General features: G+C 39.7%; 2 protein-coding genes across 3 annotated transcripts in view; one reads left to right on the top strand and one right to left on the bottom strand.

The window, feature by feature from the left end:
• Positions 1 to 15102, bottom strand: part of ACTA2 (actin alpha 2, smooth muscle) — a 54629-nt gene that overhangs the window by 12808 nt on the left and 26719 nt on the right. The window contains exons 1-2 of one of the 2 annotated variants that reach the window (XM_003255183.4): positions 4515 to 5444; positions 626 to 777 (exon numbers count right to left, since the gene is read on the bottom strand). In XM_003255183.4, the coding sequence (XP_003255231.1) occupies positions 626 to 754 (129 nt within the window). In that variant the 5' untranslated portion in view covers positions 755 to 777; positions 4515 to 5444. Of the gene's footprint in view, positions 1 to 625; positions 778 to 4514; positions 5445 to 15102 lie in introns of those variants that run through there. The other variant, XM_012505699.2, reaches the window with a different exon arrangement.
• Positions 1 to 15102, top strand: part of STAMBPL1 (STAM binding protein like 1) — a 96847-nt gene that overhangs the window by 69679 nt on the left and 12066 nt on the right. The window lies entirely within an intron of this gene.

Here is a 15102-nt window from a genome sequence, read left to right as displayed (position 1 = left end):
ATTTATTCTCATGAATATGTCCCAAGCAGAGAGGCATAAACATCAATCAGATAGCCTCAATGCACAAACTACATTTCTGATGTGAAGGAGAATTTCTGAGATGAAATTACTGAGTTTTTACCATGTGATGCCACCAATACTTTGTTTACACATAATATGTAAAATTACCATGTGGCTGTCCAAATATATTTTGTTGACAGCTAATATTATGTAAAATTGCATTTGGTATCAATGCTTGCTTTCATCTAACATCAGCTCTGTATGGTTAAGTGACCTGGACTTTTATTTTAGTTTCTTTCCAAACAGTAGCTTTCGTATACATCAGGATAATGTATAAGCATTTCTGACAGTGATGAAATGATTTTGATGATGATGATGATGATAATGACTATACTTAGACAAAAAGGACATATGAAAAAGGGGCAGACTTTGTATCTGATAGACACCCATCAGATAATCTGTCTACATAGTATGCGAAATTGGCATTTACTCCTGGACCTTAATCATCAGAGGTATATTTTTAACATAACTTCTGGGCAGAAAGAGATAGGCAATCTGTGGATAAACATGGACACAGAGGAACCTAATCTGTGCCCTGTTATGTTCCAATCATGATTTTCCTCACCTGATGTCTGGGACGTCCCACGATGGATGGGAAAACAGCCCTGGGAGCATCATCCCCAGCAAAGCCGGCCTTACAGAGCCCAGAGCCATTGTCACACACCAAGGCAGTGCTGTCCTCTTCTTCACACATAGCTGGAGCTGCTTCACAGGATTCTATAGAAAACAGGGAGGAAGGAGCCTCAGCTGTAATTGGGCATTTGTGGCACTTACCTGACAACTCCCACCTCCAAGGCTGGGTTTGGGGGCCCTATTCTGTTCTCCTAGTGCTATCCCCTGATCCTTATCTAATATAGCATGTATCTGGAGGTACTTTAGTTAGACTATAAGCTTTCAGTAAGGTGAAACTCTGACTTCAGAAACTCTGACTTCTATGTTGATACAACCTTAGTGTAGTGGCCGGCATATCATGTGTTCTCGTTAGCACTTTAAAGGCGGATCGAGCCAGTGAATGAATAAACAAACTGCAGAGCACAGATGGGAAATCCACAGTCTGAGACCAGATCTTTGCAGAGACAAGTTGCCTACCTTATGTTAAAGAAGCATCTAGATTTTCCTGTCTGTATCAACCCAAATGCACATTTTTCTAGATAATGCTATGAGGGAGAGGCAGCATGTAAAAATTTAGAAATGTTAAAATGGTCAAGTGTTTAATGGAAAAATCTTTTTGAATCATGAGGACTTTTACTTTACCCTCAAAGAAGCTTTGAAATAAAATTTTCTGAGAAGGTGCTTTAAATTTTAGGGGCTGCAATTATCCACCGTTAATAAATGTCACTGTTAAGCTAACACTCCAACAAGTGAGGGTGAGCCTGATGGATTATATATCATACGGTAGAATACTTTACTGCCATTAAAAAGGTAGAATAAGAGGATAAGCAAAAGGTAGTTCTTATGTAAGAGTAATAGGTTAGAAAAAGTAACATTGTAAATCTCATTAAAATGTATTTTTATGCATTGCAAAAAGAGTAATCATATTTACCAAGATGTTGACTGGCGTTATTATGAAGTGGTAGGTTTTGTAGGTGTTTTTAATTATTTTCCTTTGGTTCTGTCGTATTTTTTAAATTTTCTATATTGAATGTATATTTCTTTGGTAATAAAACAAAATTTTAAATAACCCATTTTATACTTGGATCTTATACTTGGATCCTTTCATAAAATTAGAAAGGCTGGAGCAGCATATCAACTTACAAATTTGAGAAATTGAAGGCATTAGAGGACATTTTCATCCAATGCTGTCATTTTCACAAATAATAAAATCAGGAAGTGATTGCTCAAGGGCACACAGGGCATTAGAGGCAGAGCTCCAGCCAGACATCAGGGACTCTTGAGCCACCCCTTGGCTTCCAGTTCAAGATCTCTTCCACTTTTCTAATCACAATTAGGTCGAAATGTTCCATTAAGAGGACACCCAGAGTTACCTGCCTGGCATTGAGATCTCAATTAGGATTTCAAATTGAGAAAATTTCTTCTTCTAAATGGATGAACTGATTGCACCTCCAAATCCATATAAAAAAGGCAGTTCTTTTAAGGAAACGTCTGAGAAGTAGGGAAATAAAATAGCTATTACAGAGTTGGAGTTCTGCCAAAACATTCCCACAAAATCAAACGTGCATCTTGCCAAAGGCCTAAAACTTCCTTAGCAGTGCTTCATGTAAAATAACTCTTTGCAAAGAACATAAAACTGCAATTGAGATGACATATTTTAAAGTCAAGGCATGTAATATTATCTTCAACTGACAAGGAAACCAAGGCTTAAGGAGTTGAAGTGACTTGTCCAAGAGCCTTGAACTGATACATTTAGGACAACAAAGATTTCAGATCACAGTGATTATGAGCTTAGACTCTGAAGGCAGACTGCCTGGATTTGAGTCCAGGCTCCAACACTTAAAAGCTGTGTGATTTTAGTTATTTAACATCTCTAAACCACAATTTCCTTACTATAAAATGGTAATGATACCAGGACATACCTCATGGAGTTCTTATAGAGATTGGATTTTTAAAAGTGTTTAAAATAATTTATAGTGGCAGAGACACTCCAAGTTCTCAATAAATACTAATTTCATCATCATTATTATTACTATCACTGTGTGATTATTTTCATTATCCAGATCTCTTTGTTTCTAACCTTTGCTTTCTTTCCACACTGCTCCAGGCTTAGAATAAAAATAATCAACGTGTGGATTCCACTTGCAAGAATGGACATGGGACTCATGAATGGCTTGCCCTTTCCTTTCCCACCCTTCTTTTCCCTTTCCAGATGCTGAATTATTTTGGCATTCCTGTGATTTGGCTTCCCTCATAGCAGATTAAGAAGCTTTAGAAAAGGGGCGAGAACTATAAAGGAGACAAAAGGGAAGAAGCCTAAGAGCCTGGGGTATCTGTCAGAAGCAGCCAGCCCCAGGGGATAAGCAGGCACTCTATGGATATGCACATAGTGCACTTTCCAAACCAAAAGTAAGGGCTGAAAAGAGGATAAAACATTCAAATTAGGATGGTCTCTGAAAATGGGAAGGTATGGTTACCATGAATGCCAGGATATTTTTAATAACTGTTTTGTTGGGCAGTGATGGCTTGGGAGGAGGGGTTGACTATACTCAGAAAAAGTAGACTGGCCCTCAGCATCAGCAAGAATGCAGAAAAATGTTTTTTACTTGGCCAAAAAAAAAAAAAAAAGAAAAAATCTAGGAAGAATATTATAATGTCCAAAAGGAGCACTGTCATTGAAGAAGTCACTGTGTCCCTGGAAAGAGTCAGCTCAGTGGTTTACAGCTCCTCTCTAACCTGAATGAGCAGTTTGGTTTGGAGCAAAGCATTTCCTAATTAGGTAAAACATGTTCGAGTGTCTGCTTTTGGAACTGCACCCGGGTTAGGGGGTTTGCTCCAACTGACTAGAGTGCATCTTGTGCCAAAAATGAGTCGTTGATGGGAGGGGAAAGAACAGTACCAAGTTCCCAGCTCATTGGTCTTGAAACGCAAACCATATTTAGTCATGAAACACAAAATGCTCGGAAAATCACAGCATGAAAACTCCAGTCTGGGCTGAAGCTGCCAAGCCTTGATTTGCAGTGAAACTCAGCCTGGGGTGGCAGGGCTGGCTCCACAGGCACACTTGCCTCACCAGGCTGAAGGGAGCTTTAAGCTGAGAGAGATGCAAACCAGATATCCAGCCGGGAGGCACACACAGCTGTCAGATGCAGGCTCTGCTCCCTCCCTCTTTCTTTCCAGAGAAAAATTCAGCTGGTCACCTGCTGTGCTCTGCTGCAAATGACCAATGATGTAGATCCGAACTTGTAAGGTCACACATACACATTTCCAACAAAAAAGAGATATACATTTCCAACAAAAGACACTACCAGTTAGAGCCAGGGAAACCCAGAAGCAAATACACAAATTCAGGCACAATCAAAGACTAGGCAATTATTCTCTGTTCACTTCCAGAATCCACTTCCAGACACCTTAGCTGCACCAATAATACAGCCCAATGAAAAAAACTCCTGCACCAAATCAGAACCAAAAAGAAATCTGAGTTTCCAGTGCCTAAATACAAATAAATGTATAACTTACTGCACACAGCTAACCTGCATACCTGTATTGTGCTGAAAGATCTGGGCTGTTTGTTTAGGATGAACATTTTACAGATGACATGCTTTAATAAAATTTTCATATTCTTCTCTGCCCCCTCCATCATACCAAACTACATATTAGCCCTGTCTTTAATGTTAGATCAGTAAAGCCAAAAGCTACAATCATTTTAGTAGTACAATCTTCATTCAGAAATATCAGTGCATGTACCCAGCCAAATCCCTGCAGACGATGTCTTATTATACCGGGTAATTAAAAGAGCCACTGGAATCTATAAGTCACATCCCTGGGCTGACGCCACTTACCCTGACAGTGCTTGGCTGGGCTTCTCCACACTGGGTGGTGTTCAGGGAAGCTGAACACTGAAGGGTTATATAGCCCCTTGGCCTGCTCTCCTCCCACTTGCTTCCCAAACAAGGAACAAAGACAGACTTGAGCCTGTCGTTCAGTCTAACACAACCATATAGGGACCTCAGCACAAAACTCTCTAATCTGGGTGGCCGGAGGCCTGGGTCTCTCCCACTGCATTCCACTGGTCTGCTCATGAAACGGGAGGCGGCTCAGCTGCCTGTGGGAGATAAACACGCCAAGCCTTCAGAACAACTGCAGAAATGCCCAGAGACACTGAGCTAGGGTAATGGGCAGATGCAGGCATGGTTTGCACATTCCACAGAGGATGCCAGCTTGCTATCATGCTGGAATTTCAGGCCATTTCCTAATAAACTGAGAACAGAAAGGGGCAGAAAGGGCTGCCTCTGCCTAGCACGGACTTTTAAAACTCTTCTACCACGGTAGCATGAAAGGAAGAAAGATATTCCTTCAGTCGTCTATAAATACATAGAGGGATTGATGGTTTTATGGTAGGCACACTGTTTATAAATCAAGTTCTTGAGGGATGTGAGTGGAAATAGGAATTGAAGTATGGAGATAAGGTTGACAGGCCTATGTCTTACAAAGAGGAATTTGGATGTTAGCATTACTATAACTACATTCATTTTTTTGGTGCATTAGCTTTGTCTACTAATTTGTCACCGAGCAATTTAGCAGCATAAGTAGGGACCATCCTTTGACCAGAGAGTCTACCCAGCAGCCTGTCAAAGAAATAGTTTGGAAAAGAAAGGAGATTGTTCAGAGGAAGCCTCTCTAGCCCTCCTCTCCGCCCACTAACCTACTTGACAGGAAGTAGAGAGACCAGGTGATATGGTTTGGTTCTACGTCCCCACTCAAATCTTGTCTTGAATTCTAATCTCCATAATCCCCACGTGTCCAGAGAAAGGCTAGGTGGGAGGTGACTGGATCACGGGGGCGTTTTCTCCCATGCTGTTCTCATGAAAGTGAGTGAGTTCTCACGAGATCTGATGGTTTTATAAGGCAGTTTTCCCTGCTCTTGCTTGCTCTCTCTCGCCTGCTGTCATGTAAGACACGCCTCTTCCCCTTTTGCCATGAGTTTAAGTTTCTTGAGGCCTCCTCAGCCATGCAGAACTGTGAGTAAATTAAACCTCTTTTCTTTATAAATTACCCAGTCTTGGGTATGTCTTTATAGCAGTGTGAAAATGGACTAAGATACCAGGTGACCCTCTCATTTCTCAAAGATATAAGCCCTCATCTCAAGCATCAATGAATAGCTTCAATGATTTTATATTTGTCTACTAGGTTCTCACTAAACTCATAAAGAAATATTTTTGTGGGCACTGTGAGTATTTCTGGACTGTGGACATGTGAGAAAAATCCCAGAATGAGTGGCTTTATTTTACAGCCATGACCAGCTGTTCACTCATGTTACTATGTCAGATCTGTTTGATTAATGGTGCCCACACATATACATACATATATATCTTTGAAGAATTGCACTATTGATTAGAAAATTTTAAATAGCTTAACACTAAATCATAACAGGATTTCTCTATACTGCTCGGGATTTGTCTAGCTTTTACCAACCAGAAAACACAGCCGTTAGAATGTTAAAATATAAAATCTACACGGTACAACATAAAGTTGGGCATTTGGGGTTAATTCATTAATTTTCATCACAGGAATCATGTGAAGCAAAATTTGCATATTTTCTTGAGTAGGAGGGCAATTTGAGTAGAGGAAGGATTCCCCTTCCTCCTGCTTCTGACTCACGCAGTGTCTGTGTAGTCCTTGCGATCTTTATGAAGTTACTGTTCATCTAAACACCAAAGAGAAGAATTTTTGCATTCACTTTTATGATTCTTACATCATTTCTTCCTTGATTATGGTAGTGTATATCCAAAGCTCTGAAAATAATCAGACTATGATGAAATAAAGAGACCCATACTGAAAGAGGACTCAAGGTTTAGTTTTTCTTGCAAGTTTTTTTTCCGAATAATCTATGACACTAACCAGGAAAGACTTACGATTGAAAATAAATTTCTAAACAGGTGATTAAATGATCTTATTGCCTGGGTTTGAGATTTATAGTTTCACATCCCATCCAAGTCTCTTCAGTGAGAGAAACCAGCACTGTATGGGTATGAGTGGGTGTGCAAAGATATCTCCAGCCAAGCGGCCAGATACTTCCTGGGGCCAGCAGCCATGTATCCAAGGAGTTATGGAACAATTAGAAAAACAGTAGCGTCAAAAAAAAAAAAAAAAAAAAGAAAGAAGAAGAAGAAGAAGAAGAAGAGGAAGAAGAAGAGGAAAAGAAAGAAAAACAGTAGCGTCGGGTAACTTGGTTGCAGTTCAGGGACACTATAAAATAAATTCCAAGCTAAAGAACATATCCAAGAATCATTTCCAGACAGGTTGTTCTGCAAACATCATGCACCATCTTAGTAAGATTATTTAGTTATGATTTATTGTAAATTCCTTGAGCACTGGGGCAGCACTCTGTAGATTTAGATTAGGCCATGTAAATACTGGCAAATAGCTGTATAATATTGATGTCTGGTAAGAAAAATGATTTTCTGCTGGTGCCGAAAAATTGGGCTGTAGAAATTGTTTTTTTCTAGACTGATCATATGCATTGGCTATTTTGTTCAGTTCATAAAATTCATTTTTCTGAGAAGACACAGTGAGAGCAAGGCAACCTTTCCATTTCCCATCTTTGGAATTCTCCAGGAGAGTCACAAACAGTTCTCCTAAGACAGCCCAGGAAGACAAAGGAATGGAGTCTACGCTGGCACAATGGCCATCCCACCACATCTGCAGGGATTTGCCAGGCTCTGCTCTGTTCCTCATTTGAGCATAATTAATATTCTTCATGGGAAATTTGATTGGACACTTTCTATCAAGGTCTAAAGGCTGGTATTTCAGGGTTGTATTTTCATAATGTTTTCACTTATTTCAAAATGTGAGAAGATCAGAGAGAAGATATATGGTATATTAAATGTGAGAAGAACCATGCAACATGAGGATGTGAGGAAGGAATGCAGTGACAATTGGCCCTCAGACCTTGACTTTGTGTAAAGGCAAACATTTTGGATCAATACACGGGGGTTACGATTCAGAGTTGAAATTCCAAAGCTATCATTTACTACCACTGTATCCCCTCTGTGCCTTAGCTTTCTTATAAGAAAAATAGGGTTAATATTCATGCCTTATCACAAGGTAGCAATGAGATATGAGGCATTAATGGGTTAGAAGCACCTAGAACACTGGCCCATGGTGAGCATGATGTAATTATTAGCTATTATTATCGTCGGATGCTCTGTAATGAGGAAGTTAGTTTTAGAGGTGAGACAGACACTTTTTCAGACAACAAAAGTGCAGAGGTAAACTCTTACCCAGAAGACTCTGACACTGTGTTTCCTATTGCTGCTCTAACAAATTATGACAAACTTACTGGCCTCAAAGAACACAAATGTTTTCTGTTACGATTCTTGAGGTCAGAAGTCCAAAACAGGTTTTCAATAGGCTAAAATCAAGGCATTCCTTCTGGAAGCTCTTGTGGGGGTCTGTGTCTTTGTATTTTCTAGTCTCTAGAGTCCACTTGGCTCACGGCTGCTTCCTCTTTATTCAAAGCCTGCAGCAGAGCATCTTCAAACTCTCTTTCCGACACTAATCCTCCTGTCTCCCTCTTAGAAGGACCTTCGTGAATATATTGGGCTCTGATGGATAATCCAGGATAGTTCAACATAATCTTCCCATTTTTAGGTTATTGATTTAATCATATCTGCAAAGTCACCATTTTGTGTGTAAGGTAACATATCCACAGGTTTAGGGGATTAGCAGGTGAACATCTTGCAGGGAGGATTCATTATCCCGCCTATTACATACCCCCATCTCACCACCCAATGTGTTTCCCATTACATGTCAAGGTGTTTATACCAGTTTCTCAGTTTCCAAAAAGTATTTCTACCAATAATGCTGGCATCAGATGTACTTACTACACTTAATAAACACTACCTTAGACTGTTTGTGCTGCTGTAACTAAATAGCTGAGACTGGATAGTTTATTTAAAAAAGAGATTTATTTCTCACATTTCTGGAAGCTGGCAAGTCCAGGATCAAGGTGCCAGCATCTGGTGAGGGCCTTCCTGATGTGCCATCCCATGGTGGAAGAAAAGGCGAACCTGCTCCCACAAGTCTTATTTATAGTGGCATTAATCCATTCATGGAGGCAGAGCCCTTATCAATTAAACACCTCCCATTAGGCCTCATCTCTCAACGCTGTTGCCCTAGGGTTTAAGTTTCCAACACATGAATTTTGGGAGACATATTAAGATTATAGCAGACACTTAAGACACGGTACACAAGTCTTATCTTAGGAAAGGGATCAGAAAACTGTAAAGCTACATGCCCATGATCTTGTAATGGCCAACTAGGAAAGTGGAATAAACTCGTATCACTCCTTTATGCTTTTCAGAATGTCTAGATAACGTAATGTATTTATAAGATTCATGAGGCACCTTCAAGAGCTTTATTGTATTTTATTTTTGTTTATGAAAGAACGAAATACATGTCAGATTGCAGAATAGCACCGTTAGATTTAGGAGACAGAACAACTTTTAACATTCTCTTTGTCATCAAAGATAACCTGAGAAATTAGGTTTAACCATGAAGAACAGAGAGCTTTAAAAGATGTTTTAAATTCCTGGAAAAGAAGGATAATATCTATTACTCCTTTGTCAATTGCACTTACATTTTTTCCTGCCTCTCCTGCCTTATCTACCCCAACTCAGAACTAATATGTGCCAATATTGCCCCGGTGATATGGAACAATGGACTTTCCCATTAACAAGTCAGACAAGCTCATAACTGAGGAGGTTTGCTCATGCTGCTCCTCTGCCTGAAACAGTATTTCCCCCATTTACTCCTCTAACTCCTTTCCTAATGCCATCTCTTCTTTTAGCACACTTTACATATCCTCCTAAACTCAGCTTAAGTACCCCCTTCCCCTAGGAAGCCCTCTCTACCCACTTTTTTTTTGAGCTAGAGTCTTGCTCTGTCACCCAGGCTGGAGTGCAGTGGTGCAATCTTGGCTCACAGCAACCACCGCCTACCAGGTTCAAGCGATTGTCCTGCCTCAGCCTCCCAAGTAGCTGGAATTACAGGCGCCTGCCACTGTGCCTGGCTAATTTTTGTATTTTTAGTAGAGATGGGGCTTTACCACCTTGGCCAGGCTGATCTCGAACTCCTGACCTCGTGATCTGCCTGCCTCAGCCTCCCGAAGTGCTGGGATTACAGACGTGACTCCCTACCCAGTTCTACCCAACTCATTTTGGTTAAGGGTGCCTCCTCTGTTTATCCATACTACTTTGTGTTTGCCTCTCTCATAGCACTCACTATATTGTTCTATAATAATATGTCCAACTATAATGTGTTTGAAGGCAGACTAAATTGATTTCATCTTTGCATTCCTAGAGCCTGGAGCATTCAGTAAAGGTTTATTGAACTGAACTGAATAAAGCACAGAAAATGCTTAGCAAATGGTCAAGGATATTCTGAAGTGAGGGCAAATAAAAATAAATCAACTAATAGTTATCAGACAATGCTATGAGCTATTTGCTCTACATACATAAACTCATTTAATCCTCACAGCAGCCATAAGGAATACTATTTTTCCCATTTACCGATGAGGAAATGGAGGATCAAATAAGCCAGATAACTTGCATGGCCCCAGAGCTGGTAAGTGGTAGAGCAGGGATGCAAACCCAGACCCATCTGACACCAGAAATTGAGTTGAAGCACATGCACAGAGGTGTGGGTAGTGGCCTGTATGTCAGGCTCCACCCAGGTAGTAGGGAGCATGAGGTTAAATCATCAAGCAAAAGCAGATGACCTCACTATTCAACATCCTTGCCTCATGAAAGCCTGGGCACACAGGACAATATTGGCACCAGCTAGCTCAAGTGAACCCAGTATTAGCTCTTTTCTCTCAAGCTGACTAGACCCAACTGCCCCAGCTTCCTACTGATTGAAGCTCTCCTTCACAAAAGACTTTGGATCTACAGGATGGCCAAGGTTCCTGGTGTATCCGAGGGGTTTCCTCGGTCCTGGGGGGGAAGGGAGGATATGAGACTTTCAGTGCTTTAAAAAGTCCCAGGAAATCTAGGATGAGTGGGTTATTTGAATCATCATCAATGATTCGAGCAGCCTGTCCTGTATATTACTCATAGGGACTCTTCCTTTCAGAAGCCTTTGGAGAAGACCACAAACAGCCATTTATACCAATGGTATTGACCAGCGTTGTCCAACAGAACTTACTGCAATGATGGAAATATTCAACATCAGTGCTGTCCAATACAGTAACTACTAGCCACATGTGACTACTGATCATTGAAATGTCTATAGGAATTTTTAAATTTTATTTAATCTTAATTAAATTTTAATTTGAATAGCCACATGTGGCTACTGACTTTCATATTGGACAGCACAGGAGTAATAAGTTTTAAATTTGGCTGCAACTGAAATTGCCTAAGGGGCTTAAAAAATCCCAATGCACAGGCTACACTCTAGATCAATTAAATCAGAGCATCTGAGATGGGACACAGATGTCTAATGTGTATCCAAGAATAAGAACCTTCAGAATAGACCAGGGATCCCAAAATATGGCCTATGAATTGACTGCATCAGAATCAACAGAAGAGTGTATTAATAATATGCAAAGCTGACTCTCTTTCCCCTTAAACACACCTCCTAAATTATAATCCCTGGAGAAGACCTTAGAGTCAATTTTCCAAAATAAACTTTTCATCTTAGAATAGAAAAGTTGTGAAGATAGTACAGAGAGTTCTCATATACCCTACACTTAGTTTCCCCTAATATTAACATATCACATTACTGCAGTACATTTTCCATAATTAATGAACTGATATTTACACATTATTAAGGAATCTTCAGAATTCATTCTGATTTCCTCAGCTTTTACTTAATGTTCCTTTTTGTTCAAGGATACCACACTGCATTTAAATCAAGTCTCTTTAGCCATGTCCTCTTAGCTGTGACAGTTTCTCAGACTTCTCTTATTTTTAATGACCTTGACAGTTTTGAGGAGTATTGGTCAGATGTTTTGTAAACTGTCTCTCAGTTTGGATTTGTCTGATGTTTTTCTCATGATTAGACTGAAATCACATGTTTTTGGGAAAAAGACCCTAGAGGTAAGTTGCTATTCTCATCCCTTGATATCAAGACGAGATGCTACCAGGATGACTTATCACTATAGATGTTCATCTTAATCACTTGACTAATGTTTGCCAGGTTTCACTACTGTAAAATTATTTTTCTGTCAGTATCTTGCATACTATACTCTTTGGATAGAAGTTACTAAGTACAGCACACACTTAAAGAATGGAGAGTTACACTTAACCCCCTTGAGGACAGAGTATTTATATAAATTATCCAGAATAAAAATCTATTTTTGATACAATCCTCAATGATTCTTTTTCATAACAAAATTTGGGAATCACTCAGACAAACAGCTGAAGGAGGCAGAACCACATGACATCCAGTTTGACCCTGATTCTCTGTGTGTGGATGACATGGTGAACTGGCGGATTTGCTAGACTTCTGTGAAGACTAGCTGATAGTCACTTATTTAGTCTAGAAACCAGATCACTGCTCGTCTAAACACAGAACAGTGAATAAACATAGTATTGTTGATATTACCACCAAGGAGTGTTTTGGAGTTGGAATCCAGCATATCAGAGGAGAAAAAAGCCATACCAAGAAGGATACATATAGTGCTTTGGACCAAAATCATAGCAACTAAGAGGCATTCCCTAAAGAAGAAAAAATATCAGTGGTGTCAGGTAGAGAAATAGGGAACTGGTGGCCAGAATGTTCCTGGGATATATGGCCATGTGAAGAGGACCACCATGACCCACTGGCATGTACAGGACACTTTAGAGCTACAATACCATTATTGACAACAATGACAAACATTCACTAAGTCGTTAGCAGAGTTAGTTTACGGTGTAAAGGATGATTCAGAAATCACCCTTTGTCACTAGTGGGTTCCTTGAACTAGCAACAAAGCTGTCTTACCAAGGGGAAAGTGTTTTACTATTGCTGTTTATAAGCCACAGAAAGTCTCTGTTCTCTGGATCGCTGCTTGGCTTTGGTAAAGCTACAGCTAGAAACTCAACCTCTTGGTTTCTCAGAACATTAATTAGTGCATTGTTCAATTTTAATAATCAAGGAGTGTGTGTGTATTGAGAATTGTGGGAGGTTTAGAAGCCTGGTCACACACAGGAGCAGCTCTGAGTAACTGAGAATGTTTAGTCAGAAGTGAGGACTACGGGAAGACACTTAATGCACTGAAGTGATGTGAGGTAGAAGAGTGAGTGGTTTTCATGTTCCCTGTGAAAATATAAGTAGCACTCATGGGTTATGTCTACAAAGAAATAGATTTCCTTCGCCTTCACCTAGAAACATAAGTTAAAGTTTCTAACAACCTAGCAACACAGAGGACAGATTGCCTTATGGGATAGTGAGGGTTTTGTCCATTGAATTAAGTAAGTGGATGCAAGATGACCTCAAGGCTATTATAGAAAAGGTTTGTGTACTATGTAGAAAATGTGAAGAGACTTTTAAGGATCCTTTAATTCTTTCACTTTCCATCCTCTTGATATAGTATGAGTGACACCTTGCCAACTGTCTGGGATGTCACTGCTCATCTCTGTTTCTTCATCAGTGTCAGCTGTTACACATATACAACGTGCACTTAGAAGAGTGTGTTGCTTTTCTTAAACTGGCTGATTTATACACATCAGAGGAAGACATAACTTAGGCAAGAATAGCCACAGAGTAAGAGAGAGACCCTCAGTGTAGAGATCCACAGTCCTGACTTTGCCATCAAGACGCTATTATGAAAGAGGACAAGATCTTTACATCTCTGAATCTCAATAATCTTTCCTAAAATGAAGACTTTGTGCTAATTCACCTCTCAGTTTTCTTCTAGTTCTGGCATTCTATACAGTCTTCCCTTTGTCCTTATTCTCAAACGGTGTTTGCTAGGTTTCAATGAAAAGGCACTAGGCTTTATTATTCAGTGAAAATCACAAACGTTAGTGTTTACTGATGGTGCCTTAGAAAATATAAATGACAGGATTATTATGGCTGCATTGATTTGCCTTTCTACTTCTTAACTTCTCTATGTGCACACCCTTTATATGATATTTTTGCCATGCATCAGTAATCTATATTCCAAAATCTAAGACAAGTTTTGCAAATTCAGATGCCTATTGGGGCAGGGATGACTGAAAAGGCCAAGTGATACTTCTGATAAACAGAGGACCTAGGTCTCCTGCAAGGGATTGGCCACCACTCAGCCCCATCTGTTGTTGTAATGCTAGTTCAGAGTTGCCAGATCTTCCACTTTTTATGAGAAGGTAGAAATTGTAACCTTTATGCAAAAATCCCTTCATTTAAAATGATGGCAGTTAACTAACATTTTTAAAAAAGGACAACAGGCTAAATCAATGTTTTCTGTGGGTTTTCAGTTTGTAAATTCTGATCTACAAACAACAATAACCAATCCAATCACAGCTCCAGTGCTTCCTGACACCCCAACCTACAGTATTTCAATAGGTAATTAAATAATAAGAAACAAAAGTATGAAATGTCATCAAGGATTAGTGGTTTAAAAAAAGAGAGGAGATAGTCTCAGTTAGGATATTTCAGACAGGTATCTGCCTGCCTTACTTTGTTATCAGCTTCTTAGATGTGGTTCTGTAACTTTCGCTTAGGAAGGAAGTAGTAACAAAAGCTCTTGGCTAATTGTCTTTGGTGACAAATACCACAGATGTGTTATATCCCAAGTGTATGAACATAAGAGTGTCACACACTATTTCAGTGTCTAAAATAAAAAGAAATGACCATTTTATCAGCATGTGATTACCATGATGTGGAATAAACTTCATAAGTGTATTACTCTGTTCTCATGCTGCTAACGAAAACATAACCTGAGACTGGGTAATTTATAAAGGAAAGAGGTTTAATGGACTCACAGTTCCACATGGCTGAGGAGGCCTCACAATCGTGGTGGAAGGTGAAGGAAGAGCAAAGAGACTTCTTAAATGGCAGCAGGCAAGACAGTGAGAGCAAGGGAACGCCCATTTATATATATATATATATATATATATATATATATATATATATATATTTTTTTTTTTTTTTTTTTTTTGCAAAAAGTCACATGGATGAAGCTGGAACGCCCCTTTATAAAACCATCAGATCTCGTGAGACTTATTCACTGTCACGAGAACAGCACAGGAAAGACCCACCCCCATGATTCAATTACCTCCCATCAGGTCACTTCCATGACATGGGGATTATGGGAGCTACAATTCAAGATGAGACTTGGGTGGGGACACAGCCAAACCATATCAATAAGAAAACCTGGGAAAATTTCCAGGATGCCAATTTTCTGGGAAGCTTTCGAGGAGCCTAGGTTTGGAGCAAATGCCTACTAATGTCTTAGTGTAAATG

This window comes from Nomascus leucogenys, chromosome 3 (genome assembly GCF_006542625.1).
Source record: "Nomascus leucogenys isolate Asia chromosome 3, Asia_NLE_v1, whole genome shotgun sequence".
Taxonomy (NCBI): domain Eukaryota; kingdom Metazoa; phylum Chordata; class Mammalia; order Primates; family Hylobatidae; genus Nomascus; species Nomascus leucogenys.
The sequence above is the reverse complement of the archived record's forward strand: the minus strand, read 5'-3'. Positions and strand labels throughout refer to the sequence as shown.